Genomic DNA, 20,236 nt, shown 5'->3' on the forward strand with positions numbered 1-20,236 from the left:
AATCACACCATAAGGGTAGTAGGATATAAAAGACCAAGGTCAGGAACCAGGCAGACTGTACGTAATGTATAGATAACAACAACATGGTTCAACCCAGAAAATAAACTAAATAAGTATAGTCACTGTACTGTTGTTGTAATGTGGACGGAAGTGAGAGACTTTCTCCCCTTGTCATAGGAAAGTTTGATAAGGGCATCGGATAGGCCTACTTTCCATGCAAGCACAAGGCATCTAAAATGCATACAGTACAGTAATCTAATGAATAAAGCACTTGCACAGGGGAGCCAGTATAGATTTCTCCTCGTCTTTGAATCATGTTTTCTTTCTTTTGATTTCATTGCGTGAAGTTATATTTGCTGGTGAGTTATCCAAGTGCATTACTTGAATACTGTAAATGCATCTTGTTGGATACATTTTGGAAATAGTCTCTTTCCATGGCATTTGAGAGCTTTAAACTGTGATTCAAAGTTAATTGCATGCAGTTACAGTTCTTAGAATATATTGTGACACCGCAAGGGTTGGCGTTTCCGAAGTATGTGTTACAGTTAATTCGAAATCACGTAATTCGAAGTCTGATTTTTGCATCCCATTGACTTTGAATTAATGAGGTCTTACTGTATTTAGAAATATCACACTTTCTTCTACACAAAAATTGGTTTTAATTATCATAATAGTACAAAAAAATGTAAATATAAATTTATGAAGATAAGTTTTATAAACAGACAAAAAAATGACGCAGCTATGGATGCCAGTTGGATTGATATTTTGAAATCTATCTAATATCGTGGACATATCTACTGAAACACACCAATACAGATTCTAACCTAATTGGTCAATTGGCACCAGTATCCTTGTTTACAACCAGTAATTTGCTTTCCCACTGTTTGTTGTTTGATGACGGGATTGCATTGAGTCGTTACAGGTTGTCATCTGTAGACGGGAAATGCCCACATTTTTAGGAAGCAGTATAAAACAGGATTACAGAATACACTTCAGGAAGCGGTATAAAACTGCGTTACACTTCACACCAAATTCAAATTAGCTCATTATTTACATTTACTTGTGTGAAGCATCAGAATCACCATGTTTACTTAGTGTGTAATTGTTACCCTCATCCTCATTTTCAGAACTAGTGTCTTCCATAGGAACATCCATTATGGATTCAATGTTGAAATTTCGTACACTTGAATTAGACATGCCAAATATTCACAAAATAATTACACAAACAAGCCTGCCTCTCGAACACACACTCTTCCTGTCCGCATGTACCGTATGTACTTTCCTGCCCATTTCACAGCTGAGAGTCAACGATGACGCAGCCCCAGGTTATGTAGGAAAGTTGCTGTGTTATCAATGCCTTGAAAGAAGAGCTCTTGACGTATGCTCATAACTAGTATCTTTTATGCTTATAGAAGAATTCAACAGTATCCTAGTGCAGTCACAGCTTGCTGAAACAGCACCTACTATTTTTAGCTACAGTGAAAACGTGCCCATAGATTCTCGGAGCTCCATCAGCCCGTAGTTTCTATGAGCGGCGTCTCCAGTGTGTTAAATAATTCTTCATAAAGTATATTGATATCATCAAAAATTTAATTTAAATTCAAGTAAGGATTGTATTTCTGAAACAAATGTATACTGTATGTATATTTTAATTAATGTTGAGCAACTTGCCTTTTTGTATTCTATTAGGAAGTAAAAGAATGATTTAAGTCTATCATGTGTTGGCTCATTGCTGACAATCTGTTGGGTTTTCTGGCATTTACATGTTCTTGGTACCTTATTTGAAAAATTGATACTTGTTTGTCCAAAATAGCTCACCTTGCAGTGTGCGCATTTTAATTTATAAACACCACAGTTTAAGAAATCATCTGTTTTGTTTATAGTATGATTGTTGTTGAGAAGACAAGAGAATGGCTTTTCACAGAGCAGTGTCCTGGGTCCTCTGCTTTTCAGTATTTACACTAACAACCAATCCCAACTTAAGTAACCTGGATGCTGGTAACTTAGCTCTTTCAACTGAGGGTGAAAATTTTGAAGCTTTCAACTCAGGGTGAAAATTTTGAAGCTGTAGAAACAAAATGTTATCTACTTTGGATTCATTCACCGATTATTATATTGAAAACCATCTTCTACATCATCTTTCTCCTCCTCACCGTCATTATCATCCATTTCCTTCGTCAGCTCCCACCCCGTTGGGATGTTTATGCCACCTTTCCATCTTCGTCTATACAACCACTTAACTGTGTTCTAATCCAGGCTTCTTCTAATTATACTATTATTGACCATTTTCAAATACCTTCGTCTAGGTCTTTCTCTTGCCCTCGCTCTTTTTAACTGGGTGTCCTATCATCCACTTCGGCAAGCTTCCTTCTTCCATCCTCTTAACAGGTCCAAACAATCTCAGTTTCTGTCACAAAGCTCTTCCACTCTGATGTCCTTATCTCATACTCTGTCCTTTCTTGTCTTTCCTATTATACTTCTGAAAATTTATTTATACTGACCCAAATTTTTCTCTCCTGTCTTTTTGTCAGTGTCGAGATTGCTGCTTTGTATTTCAGTATGGGGCAATAATACATCAACTCTTTACACTTCTCTCCTCTAGATCAAGATCCTCACTCCCTGCTAAAATGTTGTATCCTTTTACTTATCCACATGCCCAATCCTGCATCAGTTCACTTCCCAAGTACTCAGAGTTTCAAGGTCATATCCCCAGTTGATACAGTACCTTTCCTCTAGTTAACACCACAGCTGTACTTATTTTCTTTCCAAAGTTACCAATATTGTAATTTAAAAGTATTAATATGAGAGAAAGGAATAAAAGGTGACAAAAAGTGAAGACATGTAGAAATGAAGATCTGTAGACTCCCAAGGCGACGGTCGTCAGGCTGACGAGGCTCCAAACTTACTTTATAACCTTACCTGTTACTGTTTACCCCTAAAAATAAATTTGGGTAGCATACCAGGTTTTTCCTCACTCCACTGATAAAAGATTTACACCACGAGTTTCACTAAATCAATTTACTCCCAAAACAGCATTAAAACAAAACAAAAACCAAGAATTATCATCACGTGTTGAGACCAATATAAACATACAAAAACAACATCTACAAGCTATACATAGTTCTGAAGGCTATGCTTCAAATTGGTTATATCCTATGGGTAAGAAGACTGTCCCTTCCTAACCTTACATACATTAGCACGATAGCATCATCGTGGAATCTGTTTACCACATGTCATAACTGTACAAAGAAACCAAAACCAGTCACCTCACTGTACACTGTTACTAAGCCATACACATCCCCAAAGTAAAATGTATGCTGTGGAATTTTGCACAGAATAAGTTATCTTATTTTTCCTTTTCTTTTCATTATTTAGTAAAAAATGGCTAAGAAGTGCGAGTGTAGGAACTGTGGGTGTGGCCAGGCATTAAGGAGTATGAGGGAGGAGTTGGAGAGCTTGAGGGAGATAATTAGGATTCTCTCAGAGGACAGGAAGGAAAGTAGACCTCCAAACAATGTACAGGATACAGTAGGTGTAATAGAGGGATGGGAAGGAAAGGGGGAAATTGTGGAAGACAGGTGGTCTAATGTTTTAAGGGAAAGGAGATTGCAGGCTAAGGGCTCCATTCAGGATCAAAATTCAGAACAGGTGCCGGTGAGAAATTGGTACAAGTCACTGCAGGTAGAACAACCGAGGGAAGATGAGGAACAGGGAACTGTTGCCGAGAAGTGTGGAGGAAGGGGAAAGGGAAGAGGTAGGAAAGGCAAATGTGGAGTAGTGGATAGGAAAAGACAGGTGGAACAGGGTCATGGGATGGAGAAAAGGAAGGAGGAAGTAGCTTCTGCAGCAGTGAGAGAAGATAGGGCTGACCAGGAGGGGAGGGTATCAAATGAGGTGGGTAGGGTTGAGGCTCTGGTCATGGGGGATTCTATCGTTAGACATGTCGGGAAAGTGTGTGGAGGAAAGGGTACCAGGGTAGAGGGTTATCCAGGAATTAGGTTAAGGCAGATGTTGAGGAAAGTAGAAGAGAAGGAGGAGGGAAAGGAGAAGGTGGTAGTGTTTCATGTTGGTACTAACAACGTAAGACAAGCAGGTATAAGTACCAACATAGTTGGGGATGCGTGGGATATGGTAAATGCAGCATGGGTTAAGTTTAAGGAAGCGAAGTTTGTTATCACTGGAATAACTATGTAGGAGGGATACTGACTGGAAGGTGATTGGGGATTTAAATGAGACTATGGAGTGGGTATGTGGAAAACTGGGAGTGGAATTTCTAGATCCTAATGGCTGGGTAGGAGATAATGATCTGCGCTCAGGTGGCCTTCACTTAAACCGCAGTGGTACATATAAGTTAGGAAATTTGTTTAGAAGGGTTATAGGGAGGTACATTCAGGGAAACAGGTGGCCTAGGCAGCAGTGTTAAGGGAACAGGGAACTGGAAATCAAGTAGGGATGACATAAAACTGTTAGTGCTCAACTGTAGAAGTATTGTAAAGAAAGGAATAAAATTAAGTAATTTAATAGATATATACTTACCAGATATTGTAATAGGAGTTGAATCATGGCTGAGAAATGATATGATGGATGCAGAAATTTTGTCACAGAACTGGAGGGTGTATCGTAGAGATAGGATAGGAATGGTAGGAGGGGGAGTATTCATTCTCGTGAAAGAAGAATTTGTAAGCTACGAAAAAGTTAAAGACAACAAAAACAAAATTCTAGGGGTAAGGCTCATCTCTTGATGTCTTTGGAGTGTACAGACCAGGAAAGGATAGCGCAGATGCTGATTCAGAATTATTTGATAAGATAATCAGCTATGTGGGAAACGATAAGGAAAGGAACATGATTGTAGCAGGTGATCTCTATTTACCAAATGTCAATTGGGAAGGTAATACGAACGACAGGAAGCATGACCAACAAATGGCAAATAAGTTAATATGGGAAGGGCACCTGATTCAGAAAGTGATGGAACCAACTAGAGGGAAGAATATTCTGGACGTGGTGCTGGTAAAACCATATGAGCTCTATAGAGAAACCGAACTAATAGATGGTATTAGTGATCACGAAGCTGTTTTTGTGGTAATTAAAAATAAATGTGAAAGAAAGGAAGAGATTAAAATTGGGACTGTTAGGCAGTACCATATGGCTGATAAAACAGGCATGAGGGAGTTTTTAATAAGTAACTATGATCGGTAAAATAACGGTAAATAAAAATGTAAACAGACTGGGATGGGTTGAAAGTAGTTGTTGAGGAATGTGAAAATAGGTTTGTACCTTTAAAGGTGGTAAGGAATGGTAAAGATCCACTATATTATAACAGGGAAGGAAAGAGACTAAGAAGGTGGTGCAGGTTGGAAAGAAATAGAGTTAGAAATGGCTGTGGAAGTAAGGAGAAATTGAAGGAACTTACTAGGATATTGAATCTAGCAAAGAAGTCAGCTAAGGATAACAAGATGGCAAGCATAATTGGTGACCATACTAAGTTTAGTGAAAAATGGAAGAGTATATATAGGTACTTAAAGGCAGAAACAGGTTCCAAGAATGACATTCCAGGAATCATTAATGAACAAGGGTAGTGTGTATGCGAGGATCTTCAAAAGGCAGAAGTATTCAGCCAGCAGTATGTAAAGATTGTTGGTTACAAGGATAATGTCCAGATAGAGGAGGTGACTAATACTAAAGAAGTATTAAAATTTACCTATGACAGCAATGACATTTACAATAAGATACAAAAGTTGAAAACTAGAAAAGCAGCTGGAATGGATGAGGTTTCTGGGGATATACTAAAGACAATGGGTTGGGATATAGTACCATATCTGAAGTACTTATTTGATTATTGTTTGCACGAAGGAACTTTACCATATGAATGGAGAGCTGCTATAGTATACCCTGTATATAAAGGAAAGGGTGATAGACATAAACCTGAAAATTACAGGCCAGTCAGTTTGACATGCATTGTATGTAAGCTTTGGGAAAGCATTCTTTCTGATTATATTAGACATGTTTACAAAATTAATAACTGGTTTGATAGAAGGCAGTTTGGGTTTAGGAAAGGTTATTCCACTGAAGCCCAACTTGTAGGATTCCAGCAAGATATAGCAAATATCCTGGATTCAGGAGGTCAATTGGACTGTATCGCGATTGACCTGTCTAAAGCATTTGATAGGGTGGATCATGGAAGACTACTGGCAAAAATGAGTTCAATTGGACTAGACAAAGACTGACTGAATGGGTGGCTCTGTTTCTAGAAAATAGAACTCAGAGAATTAGAGTAGGTGAAGCTTTATCTGTCCCTGTAAAAATTAAGAGGGGAATTCCTCAAGGGAATATTATTATACCTTTATGTTTTCTTATATATATCAATGATATGTGTACCAAAGAAGTTGAATCAGAGATAACGCTTTTCGCAGATGATGTTATTCTGTACAGAGTAATAAATAAGTTACAAGATTGTGAGCAACTGCAAAATGACCTCGATAATGTTGTGAGATGGACAGTAGGCAATGGTATGATGATAAATGGGGATAAAAGTCAGGTTGTTAGTTTCACAAATAGGAAAAGTCCTCTCAGTTTTAATTACTGCATTGATGGATTGAAAGTTCCTTTTGGGGATCATTGTAAATACCTAGGTATAAATATAAGGAAAGATCTTCATTGGGGTAATCACATAAGTGGAATTGTAAATAAAGGGTACAGATCTCTGCACATGGTTATGAGTGTATTTAGGGGTTGTAGTAAGGATGTAAAGGAGAGATCATATTTGTCTCTAGTGAGACACTAATTAGAGTATTGTTCCAGTGTATGGGTCCCTTACCAGGATTACTTGATTCAGGAACTGGAAAAAATCCAAAGAATAGCAGTTCAATTTTTTCTGGGCGATTTCCGACAAAAGAGTAGTGTTACAAAAATGTTGCAAAGTTTGGGCTGGGAAGACTTGGGAGATAAGAGACGAGCTGCTCGACTAAGTGGTATGTTACAAGTAACTATTCTCATTTTGGTTCCGTATTGAAGTTGATGTATGTATCAAATATTATTACAATATTATAAGCCCACCTGTTCAATACAATACAATATGATCCACTATTTCATACGGTCAAATTTTTTTATACATAATACATAAAAGTCAATGGTACATGTTTCACCCTCCTTACGGGCATCATCAGCCTATATCAATCTTAAAAATAATACATGTAGAGTCATTCTAATCTTATAAATTATAGGTTAAATGTTGAAAATGATTTCGTAAAACATTATACAATAACATCTAAAACAACGATAATGCAGCAAAGTATGTTAAAAGAGAGTAAATTAACAGTTTTGAAGATTAAAACGTGATTAAACATGAAATTTTGAGAGTTTAAAACTAAAATGGATCCTTTTTTTTATAATATCATTAAGACTGTGATGGCCTTGAGTGTAAACACAATCATCAAAGGGGGATGTTTCTTCAATTCCCAAGTTGAATCCAAGTGACAGTGATTTTACCATCTTGGATTCAACTTGGGAATTGAAGAAACATCCCCCTTTGATGATTGTGTTTACACTCAAGGCCATCACAGTCTTAATGATATTATAAAAAAAGGATCCATTTTAGTTTTAAACTCTCAAAATTTCATGTTTAATCACGTTTTAATCTTCAAAACTGTTAATTTACTCTCTTTTAACATACTTTGGTGCATTATCGTTGTTTTAGATGTTATTGTATAATGTTTTACGAAATCATTTTCAACATTTAACCTATAATTTATAAGATTAGAATGACTCTACATGTATTATTTTTAAGATTGATATAGGCTGATGATGCCCGTAAGGAGGGTGAAACATGTACCATTGACTTTTATGTATTATGTATAAAATTTTTTGTCCATATGAAATAGTGGATCATATTGTATTGTATTGAACAGGTGGGCTTATAATATTGTAATAATATTTGAGATATAAGTGGTATGTTCCGAGCTGTCAGTGGAGAGATGGCGTGGGAGGACATCAGTAGACGAATAAGTTTGGATGGTGTTTTTAAAAGTAGGAAAGATTGGGGCAAATATTAGTTTTTAGGGAGGGAAGTTAGGAATTGGAATAACTTACCAAGGGAGATGTTCAATAAATTTCCAATTTCTTTGCAATCATTTAAGAAAAGGCTAGGAAAACAACAGATAGGAAATCTGCCACTTGGGCGACTTCCCTAAATGCAGATCAGTAGTGATTGATTGATTGATTGATTGATTGATTGATTGATTGATTGATTGATTGATAATAAATAATGACAAGCATGTTGTATTATTCAAAGAATGAGCAAGTAACAAACACTTGGGCTACGTTTTCATCAAGTTGTAATTAGTTCTGTGCACAACATATTACCTACAAATTACACATAAAAATGACAGCCCACAATGTGCATTTCCTCGGCGAGGAATAATCCATAGTCTTACTTACAAAAGAACACTATGTAGCATCTTCCACCAATCGCTCACCGGGAATGTGAATTTACGAGTAATGCACCCGTGAAGAACTCGTACAGCAAAGAGTTTGCAGTGGCAATGATCATCAACCTCAGTAGCAATGATCAGCAACCGCAATAGTCGTGTACAGTAATAATAATAAACTCGTAGCATGCATGCACAATATGCTTCGTCCATCACTCCATAACATTCGTTGCACGCACACATATATATATATAGGCTCGCTCCATGTAGCGTAGTCTCTGCTAAAATCCATATGAAACAACACTACCACTTCCACATCTTCAAGCAACTTTGCTCGAAATCAGAGCTTTCAGATTGGTAACCAGGCTGCCGATCTGCAAATAGCGATCTTGCACGTTTCTAAACCGCATGTTGCAACACTTTCAACCAACTTCAACCGTCTTTCCCGATATAGTCGCTGTCTTCCTGGTTGCACAATCTTTACTGCTAGGCCATGTTTACAGACTCTTACCCAAACAGAAATTTATACAAAATATAATGATGAACGTATGCAATATTCCCTAACTACACATTCTTCTTACAGTATTATGTCCTTACATCTTAAATTAAAAACTCACATGATGTTTACTATTTTATATTACAAATTATTTTACAAAAATTTCCTAACCTAAAACTGGGAGAGTCATATACAAACATTTCCTAACCCAAAATTAGGGATCATACTCTTGTACAGTTACAATATAATCAGTCAGCATGACCAGTTGACCTTATACTTCTTCTGTGTTTGCGCCGCACACCAAAAAATTCATTCATCTTCCTGCCTCCATATTCTTCAATTGTGTGCTTCACAATTTCATTCTTTATCATTATGAAGAACAATAGTGACAGCACACTTCCTTCTCTTATTCTAGTTACATTTTGAAAACATTCTGCTGAACAAACACACAGTGGTCTGAACACTGCATCGACATACATTGCTTGCATGTATTTGATCATTTGTTTTCTAAATCCTGTCTGTTTTGTGACTTTCTGTACCTTTTCTTACTGTATGCCTTTTCTGAGTCAAGGAATGTCATCGCCATTTTTCTTCCACATTCCCACTGCTTTTCCATCAATTGTCTCATACTAAAGGTTGGGTCTAGTATTGATCTTCCATTTCTGAAGTCACATTGCACTTCTTCTATTTATACTTTCACCTTTCTTCTGATTCCCTTTTGTAGTATACCTTCAATTATGTTTATTTCTTGTGCTATGAGCATAATTCCTCAGTAATTATCACATACCTTCTTGTCACCTTTCATAAATATTGGTATGAACTTCAAAATACTTCCTAAACATTAATATGTATACAACTTCTATACAACTCAGGTTCTTAATTCTGTTCTGAAATTAGTCACATGGGGTTCAGAAAGATTGAAAACAGTCCATAAGCTATACATGATCATCATGCGATTTTGTGTTGTAGCGAGGAGATCACAGCTGTGACGAAGACTTCATACATCCGAGGTGTCTACATGATGTTTGTTCTGTTCACGCCTCGGATTGCTGTATTCTGCACGCTAATTACCATGGTCTATGCAGACCGACCCATGACGGTGGACAAGGTGAGTGTTTATTTTAGTGTCAGGCTGGCTGGGTAGAGTTCCGTGTCAGAAAGTCAAGAAATGTAGACATGAGAAGTTCATTTGTGTAGAAGATGGTGGAACACTAGTGCCTATTATCATCATCGTAGTCGTCATCAAATCTGCATATTAATACATGTTACAAGTGTCATCGGTAAACTTCGGCTTTCCATAACATCACCACAGTCATTTGTTCGATCTTCATTGCTGTGTCTTGAAGTGTCCTGTCACGGTTGCCAATTTATCGTTCTACGTTGCGATTTTATTTGACGTAATTAAATATCACACGAGAACACGTTCACTTCCTTATACAAATTACTTTATTTACACTGTACGTCACAACACACAATTATACACACTAGCAAATGACACTATATACAGCACTCAATAGCGGACTACCCTGTCAAGTACAGATGTCAACAGCACTGTAACATACTCTCTCCCTGCCTCACTCACTCAAGTCCAATGATCTGACTGCCTGGCTGACTTGACAGCTCGATATTTATACTATTCAATCAGCCATCTAGAATGATTGACCTTTGGAAGGATCCTTACAACACTCATGGAACACACTCGAAACATCGATCGACCAGCTAGTCGAATGGGTACTCGAACTTTCTCCGCTATTTAAAAATACACATGGAAATATCTACAACATTCGTAATGCTTCTACATGTATCTGGATAATAAAACCTTACTGTAAATTTCCAGAACCCTTCTGTTATACCAAATATAGTACAATAAGTCTAATATACAGAAAGCGAATGAGCGATGAAAGAATGCCAAAAAAGGTGATGGAAATGCAAATCCAAGGAAGGAGAGGCCATGGACGACCACGATTGAGATGGAAGGATACCATCCAACACAGCATTATAGAAAGAAACCTGGACTGGGACACAGTGTTGGAGGAGGAGTGGTGGAAAGACCGAAGAAAGTGGAGAGGAACCATATTTGCCCCTACCCGGCTACAGCTGGATAAAGGGAAATGATGATGATGATGATGATGATGAATGAAATTTTCTACAGCTTTCGACTCTATACATTTTTAGGTTATACAATACGTATTTGAGGTTTTTCAATTTTATACTACATAATTACAGAGAAACCATATACTAGTAATGTTTAACACTTAATAAAAGATAATTTAGCATAAAATAAACTATGATTAAAATATATTAAACATAATAATTGAAGGTTTTACACCAGTTACAGCGTCGTACGTACGACACAAGGAGTCCAGAGCACTTGGAGTCACTTCATGTAAGCACCTCAGAACCTCTCCTACAGTCCTCACTTAATGCCCTCTCGAACTGGTGCTGTACTTGGAAACTTACCCCCAATCCACAAAAATGCAGCCACATGACCATAACACTATGAAAAACTCCTCTACCAACATCATATTACCTATTAGAATTTGTTACAATAATAAAAACCACCTTTCCAATACTTAGTAATCCTTTATGTTTAGGATAAAACCATTAACATATATCAAAAACAGGACATGTTTCGCTCATGCTTTGTGAGCATCATCAGCCAAAATAACTTAATTCAAGGTAGGTCAGGGCCCTGATCCCAGTACATATAATGTAAAAACGTCTATTAATACAATGATAAAACTAATTACAACAATAAAAAAAATGATCAGTAAGAATATAATATGTCTATTAAAACATTTGGTGATATTAAAATAGCTTGATGTGAAGGTGAATGATATGAATTGTTGGTGATACGTTGCTGTGAATGATTGTTCGTATGGAACGATGAGCATAATCCTCGTACGATGGCATTGAACTGTTTATAGTTGGGAACACTTTTTACACAATAAAATGAACTATCGTTAACTGCTGTCTTGTTATAGATCTCTAAGATCAACAGGTATTGGTTGAAAAACGAATTATAAATTGCTATGTGTGAGATCATTGCTAGGCCATCTACATATTGGAATTTCTTTGAGTTGGATCTGGCATGATGTGGATGTGAAGACTGAAGAGAACTGATCCTAGAAGTTGATTAATATGGCTATAATTAAGAAAATGTTGCCTTAATAGAGCAAATATTTCCAAAACAGAATGTCTTATAAAAACAATTTGGTTAATTTTCAAAATGTCCCAGATGCAACATTTTTTTCATTTATTATTTTCAAACTTAGTTTTATAGGTTGCATAATTAAAAGGATAATTTGTAGTTTCAGTGAAAAAGATATACACAGAGTGTAAATAAATATGTGAGAAAGTTTCAGGGATTCAATAGAGGACCTGACTACAAGCAGAACATGTCCTGTAAACATATGGTTTATTTGCATTCATTTCCCTGTTACAGGCATTGTTTGTGGTGTACATAACATAGACCACTTCATCATGCAGGTTGGTCATTTGTGTTGATAAAGTGTAATTTACTACTTACAGTTCCCTTACAGAAGGTGCTAAAAATGGCTACCACGAGCTGTAATGCAGACGTCTATGCGTCGCATCATCGATTGTCTCACTCATTCCCATATTCCGGGCATCTGTTGTATCTGCTGACACCCTTGCTCTATTCGCTGACGCAGTATTCCCACATTATGAATAGGTGTGGCACACACAGTGGCCTTCAAATTACCCCATAAGTAGAGGTCTATTGGATTGAGATCGAGAGAACAAGCAGGCCATGGTGTCGGTCCCTGACAACCTATCCATTTGTTTGGGAATCGCTGATGTAAAATTGCTCTAGCAGCAAGAGCAAAATGAGACAGTGCTCCATTGTGCATGAACCACATACGCTGAATTAAATCCAGTGGAACGTCTTCCAACAAACCATGTAAATCATTTGTTAAAAAGGCGCAGTGTGAGGCTCCTGTCAATGTTCCCAGTAAAATGAAAGGACCAATTAATGTGTCCCCTATTATTCCAGCACAAACATTAATACTGAATTGTTGTTGATGTCTGGTTTGCACAACTTCTCTGGGATTTTTATATGCCCAAACATGCATATTGTGAAAGTCCTGCACTCCATTTCTGGTAAGCAGAATAGCATTGGTAAACAGAATAGCAGAGTGGAAATGTTGCTCCTGAATACACATTTGTCATAACCAGGTACAAATAATGCCCTGGTGGAAAGTCAGCTGCACTAAGACCTTGGAATATTTGAAAGTTACATGGATAAAGGAGCTGTTCTTGTAGAATCCTCCACACTGTTCTGCGACTCACATCAACCCTTGCCGCTAATTCCCTGGTGCTGCTCCTGCTATTTTCCTAAATATGGTTGAGAACTTGTTCCTCTGTGTCAGGTGTTCTTGTGCTCTTAGGTCATCCATTATCAGCAACACGTCTGCTAAACGAGCCTGTTTTGCAAAGACGCTCATGTATTCTTTGGAACGTCTTGTTGTTTGATAAACGTCTATTAGAAAAGTGTTCCGCATACCAACGCCGTGCGTCATTTGCGTTACACTGAGCCCGTCCATACAGAAGGGCATGTCTGTCATTTCCTGATTCCAGTACCCCATTGTATCACGACTTGTACTGTACGTGCAATCAGTAGCAACTGATAACACTCTAGCTTATGACCTGTGTGGAAGTGTTTAGCAACTGACATCACATGGCTTTGAATGCAAAACAAATGCACACAGACTTGAATAGGGATGAAACTTACACGTGGCATGTGTGCCCTACACATATGACCAACCTGCATAGTGAAGTGGTCTGTGTTATGTACACCACAAACAATGACTGTAACATGGAAACGGAAGGAAATAAACCATATGTTTACAGGATACATTCTGCTTGTTGCCAGGTCCTCTATATCGAATCCCCGGACCTTTCCCACATACAGTATTTAGTTACACTCTGTATATATATAAAACATTTTCTGTATTTCTTTATATTTTTTAATACCAAGTAGGTCTGATTGTTACTGGATACCACAAGTTCTTCCCCTGCGAACCATGTGACCGTGCCACAGTGGGGAGTCTTGCATGTCCCTGCCGAGCAGCAGGTGCAACCGTATCGCTGTATCGGATGGGTATCTGCCGAGAGATGAGACTAACGAATGGTTCATCGAAAGGGGGGTAGCAGCCTTTCGGAAGTTACAAGGGCTGCAGTCTAGATCATTGACTGATATGGTCTTGTAATAATACTCAACATGGCTTAGCTGTGTTGATATTGCTACACGGCTGGAAGCAACAGGAAACTACAGCCGTAACTAACTCCCGAGGACATACAGCGCTCTCTGTATGAATGATGTACTGACGATCGTTTCCTCCCGGGTAAGATATTCCGGAGGTAAAATAGTCCCCCATTTGGATCTCCGGGTGGGGACCACACAAGAGTGGGCAATCATCAGCAAGATGGATACTGACATTCTACAAGTTGGAGTGTGGAATGTTGGAAGTTTTAATTGTTGTGGTAGGTTAGAGAATCTGAAAAGAGAGATGGATAGACTAAAGTTAGACACAGTTGGTATAAGTGAAGTACATTGGCAGATAGAGCAGGATTTTTGGTCAGGCGACTACAGAATTATCAACACAAAATCAAACAGAAGAAATGCAGGAGTTGGTTTAATAATGAATAAGAAAATAAGGCAGCAGGTAAGCTACAACGACCAGCAAGGAGTATTGTTGTCAAGATAGACACCAAACCAATGCCCACCACAATAGTGCAGGTCTATATGCCTACTAGTTCAGCAGATGATGAAGAAATCAAAAGAACATATGAAGAGAGAGAAAATTTAGTACAATATGTGAAAGGTGACGAGAATCTAATTGTGATGGGAGACTGGAATACAGTGGTAGGCCAAGGAAGAGAAGGTAATACAGTAGAAAAATTTGGATTGGAACAATCTTGTTTTGTTTGTAAAAAAGTGGAATCAGACATAAGGCTTTTTGCAGATGATGTCATTCTGTACACAGTAATAAATAAGTTACAAGATTGTGAGCAACTGCAAAATGACCTCGATAATGTTGTGAGATGGACAGTAGGCAATAGCATGATGATAAAGTCAGGTTGTTAGTTTCACAAATAGGAAAAGTCCTCTCAGTTTTAATTACTGTGTTGATGGGGTGAAAGTTCCCTTTGGGGATCATTGTAAATACCTAGGTATTAATATAAAGAAATATCTTCATTGGGGTAATCACATAAATATGATTGTAAATAAAGGGTACAGATCTCTGCACATGGTTATGAGGGTATTTAGGAGTTGTAGTAAGAATGTAAAGGAGAGAGCATATTTGTCTCCGGTGAGACCCCAACTAGAGTATGGTTCCAGTGTATGGGACCCTCACCAGGATTACTTGATTCAGGAACTGGAAAAAATCCAAAGAAAAGCAGCTTGATTTGTTCTGGGCTATTTCTGACAAAAGAGTAGCGTTACAAAAATGTTGCAAAGTTTGGGCTGGGAGGACTTCGGAGAAAGGAGACGAACTGCTCGACTAAGTGGTATGTTTGCAAGAAATCAGCTTCATTTTCCATATCAAATCCTATTTACAGAGACTTAAAACAATAAAAAATCTTCCACCTTGTTGATACTTATATTTGCATTTTAGCAAATTAATTCATTACATACAGTAGGCCTACCTGTTTCATTCTTTTAAAGAACATCTTCAGCTGTTGCATAGCTTAGGTGAATTATTTTTTTAACCATTTAAGTACATTATAATCACGTACCTTGTTCTTCTTAAATCTGAAAAGAGGTATGGACAGACTAAAGTTAGATGCAGTTGGTATAAGTGAAGTACGTTGGCAGATAGAGCAGGATTTTTGGTCAGAACAAGGTACCTGATTGTAATGTACTTAAATGGTTAAAAACTTAGTAATTCACCTAAGCTATGCAACAGCTGAAGATGTTCTTAAAAAGAACGAAACATGTACTGTATATAATTAATTAATTTGCTAAAATGCAAATATAAGTATCAAAAAGGTGGAAGATGTCTCTGTAAGTGGTATGTTCTGAGCTGTTAGTGGAGAGATGGCGTGGGAGGACATCAGTGGACGAATAAGTCTGGGTGGTGTCTTTAAAAATAGGAAAGATCACAATATGAAGATAAAGTTGGAATTCAAGAGGACAAATTGGGGCAAATATTCGTTTATAGGAAGGGAAGTTAGGAATTGTAATAACTTACCAAGGGAGATGTTCAATAAATTTCCAATTTCTTTGCAATCATTTAAGAAAAGGCTAGGAAAACAACAGATAGGGAATCTGCCACCTGGGCGACTGCCCTAAATACAGATCAGTAGTGATTGATTGGAATAAAAGAGGAAGTTGGCTGGTTGAATTCTGCACTGATCACAATTTATTTCTTGCTAATACTTGGCTCAAACACCACAGAAGATGGCTGTATACATGAACAAGATCTGGAGATACTGGAAGGTATCAAATAGACTTCATAATGATTAGGCAGAGATTCAGAAACCAGGTGTTGGATTGCAAACCTTCCCCAGGAGCAGACGTGGACTCTGACCACAATTTGTTGGTCATGAAATGCCACTTAAAATTGAAGAAATTGAAGAAAGGAAGGAATGGAAGGAGGTGGGATCTAGACAAGTTGAAAGAAAAGAGTGTGAGGGACTGTTTCAACAAACATGTTGCAGAGGGATGAAATGAAAATGCTAAAGGAAACACAATAGAGGAAGAATAGACAGTCGTGAAGAATGAGGTCTCTAGGGCTGCTAAAGAAATGATGGAAAGAAAGGAAAAATCACCTAAGAATCAGTGGATAACTAAGGAGATACTAGACCTGATTGATGAACAATGAAAGTACAAGAACGCAAAAATTGAAGAGGGCAAAAAGGAATACAGGCGATTAAAGAATGAGGTGGATAGAAAGTGCAGGACAGCTGAGGAAGAGTGGCTGAAAGAGAAGTGCAAGGATGTTGAAGGTTGTATGGTCCAAGGAAAGGTAGATGCTGCATACAGAAAAATCAAGGAAACTTTTGGAGAAAAGAAAAGGAGGTGTATGAATATTAAGAGCTCAGATGGAAAGCCACTTCTAGGGAAAGAAGACAAAGCAGAAAGATGTCAGGAACATATCCAACAGTTGTATCAAGGTAAAGATGTAGATAATTTGGTTCTGGAACATGAAGAGGCTGTTGATGCTGATGAAATGGGAGACCCAATTTTGAAGTCAGAGTTTGACAGAGCTGTGAGTGACCTAAATAGGAACAAGGCACCTGGAATTGATGACATTCCCTCTGAATTACTGACTGCCTTAGGAGAAATCAGCATGGCAAGTTTATTACATTTAGTGTGAGATGTATGAGACACGAGAATTGCCATCCAATTCTCACCAGAATATTGTTATACCTATTCCAAGAAAGCCGGTGCTGACAAGTGTGAAAACTACTGCACCATTAATTTAGAATCTTACGCCTGCAAAATTTTAACATGTATTATTTACAGAAGAATGGAAAGACAAGTTGAAACTGAGTTGGGAGAAGATCAGTTTGGCTTCAGAAGAAATGTAGGAACACGTGAAGCAATCCAACTTGATGTCTGATCTTAGAGGATCGAATTAAGAAGTACAAGCCCACATACAGGCATTCGATAATGTTGATTGGACGAAGCTATTTAAGATTCTGAAGGTGATTGGGATCAGATACCGAGAACGAAGAATTATCTACAATCTGTATAAAAATTAGTCTGCAGAGGTAAGAATCGAAGGCTTTGAAAAAGAAGCAGCAATCCAGAAAGGAGTGAGGCAAGGTTGCAATTTGTCCCCCCCTACTTTTCAGTGTTTATATGGAACAGGCAGTAAGGAAATCAAAAAGAAATTTGAGAAGGGAATCACAATCCGAGAAGAGGAAATCAAAACCCTGAGATTTGCTGATGATATTGTTATTTTATCTGGGACTGCAGAAGATCTCGAGAAATTGCTGAATTGTATTGACAGAGTCTTGGGTAAGGAGTACAAGATAAATTTAAAAAGTAATGGAGTGCAGTCGAATGAAGACAAGTGATGCAGGAAATATTAAATTAGGAAATTAATTCTTAAAGGTAGTAGATGAATATTGTTACTTGGGTAGTAAAATAACTAACGATGGCAGACTAGCACAGGCAAAGAAGGCCTTTGTTAAGAAAAGATATTTGCTCACTTCAAACATTGATTTAGGAATTAGAAAGACGTTTTTGAAGACTTTTGTCTCGAGCATGGCATTGTGTGGAAGTGAAACGTGGACGATAACTAGCTCAGAACGAAAGAGAATAGAAGCTTTCGAAATGTGGTGTTACAGAAGAATGTTGAAGGTGAGATGGATAGATCAAATCACAACTGAAGAGATACTGAATGAAATTAGTGAGAGGAGATTGATTTGGTTAAATTCAATAGGAAGAAGATATAGAATGATAGGACACATTTTAAGACACCCAGAACTTGTTCAGTTGGTTTTTGAAGGAAGTGTAGGCTGTAAGAACAGTAGGGGTAGACCATATGATGAGCAGATTAGAGCAGATGTAGGATGCAGCAGTTATGTAGAAATGAAAATTTTAGCACAGGATAGTGTGGCATGGAGGGCTGCATCAAACCAGTCTATGGAGGGATGACTCAACAACACTGCAAGTTATGAATGCTCAGTGTTCTCCGCCCTGCTGCTTTTACAGACCGCCCAGCTAACATAACCTAGATGTTTGTTATTTACACAATATTAATTCATATTTTGAGTCATTGGGTGCTCCAAATTAAAATGTAGGCTAAATAGTGTAATATTGTTTATGTAAATGATATATCATTATTGTCAGCATAATTGTATCACTTACGTCGTAGTTTAAATGTTTAGGTTGACTATCATGTAATGTGTGCGGGCGGTGTCTGGATGAGCACGGAATCGCGTGCAGGCTTGATTCCGCATGACGTCACAAACCCATATGACACTCCACAGCAACCGAGTAGTAAGCCCTGATGTTACGAGATTATAAATGAGCTGTAGAACACTAGAAGTTCAATATACACTTATGTCTTCTTCATGAAAATAATACTGAAAAGGCTCAATTGTGCAATTAATGTTTATCTGTCTGATATTACTATTAATGCCCTGTGGGGAATACAATGAAATGTTATCATATTAATTTTCTACGTAACATTCCCCGCCCGGTTACTCCTTCCTGTGACCTGGCTGACGAAAATTTCTGGGGAGAACACTGATGCTATAAGAGCGCACATGTGTGCAATATTTGAGGGTAGTCAGATTAAAATTTTTGCTTACTTTGAGTTACTTATTTGTTCCTGTCTCTTACTTACATTGACCCAGTGGATTTCTTGTCCCATTTTGTGCTTGTCCTGCATTCATAGTCATTAATCACCTGTATTAATCTTTCTCGTTTGTATATAGGGGTGGGGTTATGGAAATAGACAACACTTTGATGCAAGTGTAATGGACTAGTATAACTTGGAAACAATTCTCTAACCCATGAGTAAATAATGGATATGTTGAGCTCGATTAGTAGGTGTTATTATTATTATTATTTTATTATTTTAATTTCTTAGCCAACATAGGACTACTTAGTCAGGTATAGGGAGGTTTTTCTTCTTTTTGTCAGCTCAATACTGTTTCATCCTTTCTGAACGTCTGAACGTAATTTTCTTTCTGAATTATTATTATTATTATTATTATTATTATTATTATTATTATTATTATTATTATTATTATTATTATTATTATTATTATTATTATTATTATTATTATTATTATTATTATTATTATTATTATTATTATTATTATTATTATTATTATTATTATTATTATTATTATTATTATTATTATTATTATTATTATTATTATTATTATTATTATTATTATTATTATTATTATTATTATTATTATTATTATTATTATTATTATTATTATTATTATTATTATTATTATTATTATTATTATTATTATTATTATTACAGTAGAGTCTCGCTCATCCGACCTTCGCTTATCCGACATTCCGTGTTATCCGACACTGGTAGACTTAATGTGATCTTTTGGTGGAGACTGAATTCAGGCACACCCGCTGTGGAGGGTGCGACCATGGGACAAACACTGGCCTGACCAGTGGCGGTAGGACGGTTTTCTTTGCTCAAGGACAGGTGCAGTGAGTCTTCAGTCATTGTTCATTGTAGTATTGGTTGGGTGCGGATGTTATAGTCTTCATATCCTCTGTGAGTATAGCGAGTAAATGGAAGAAAGTGATTGTTTTTATGGAAGACAAGTTGAGTGCATTAAAGAGACTGGGCAAAGGGGA

At 37.2% G+C, this 20,236-nt stretch overlaps 1 protein-coding gene across 1 annotated transcript in view; it reads left to right on the plus strand.

The window, feature by feature from the left end:
• The window catches only part of LOC136858052 (probable multidrug resistance-associated protein lethal(2)03659), a 327,592-nt gene that overhangs the window by 70,697 nt on the left and 236,659 nt on the right, over positions 1-20,236 (plus strand). The window contains exon 7 of the mRNA XM_068229848.1: positions 9,889-10,027. Within this exon, the coding sequence (XP_068085949.1) occupies positions 9,889-10,027 (139 nt within the window). The remainder of the gene's footprint in view (positions 1-9,888; positions 10,028-20,236) is intronic.

The sequence above is a fragment of the Anabrus simplex genome, chromosome 1 (genome assembly GCF_040414725.1).
Source record: "Anabrus simplex isolate iqAnaSimp1 chromosome 1, ASM4041472v1, whole genome shotgun sequence".
NCBI classification, from domain to species: Eukaryota; Metazoa; Arthropoda; class Insecta; order Orthoptera; family Tettigoniidae; genus Anabrus; species Anabrus simplex.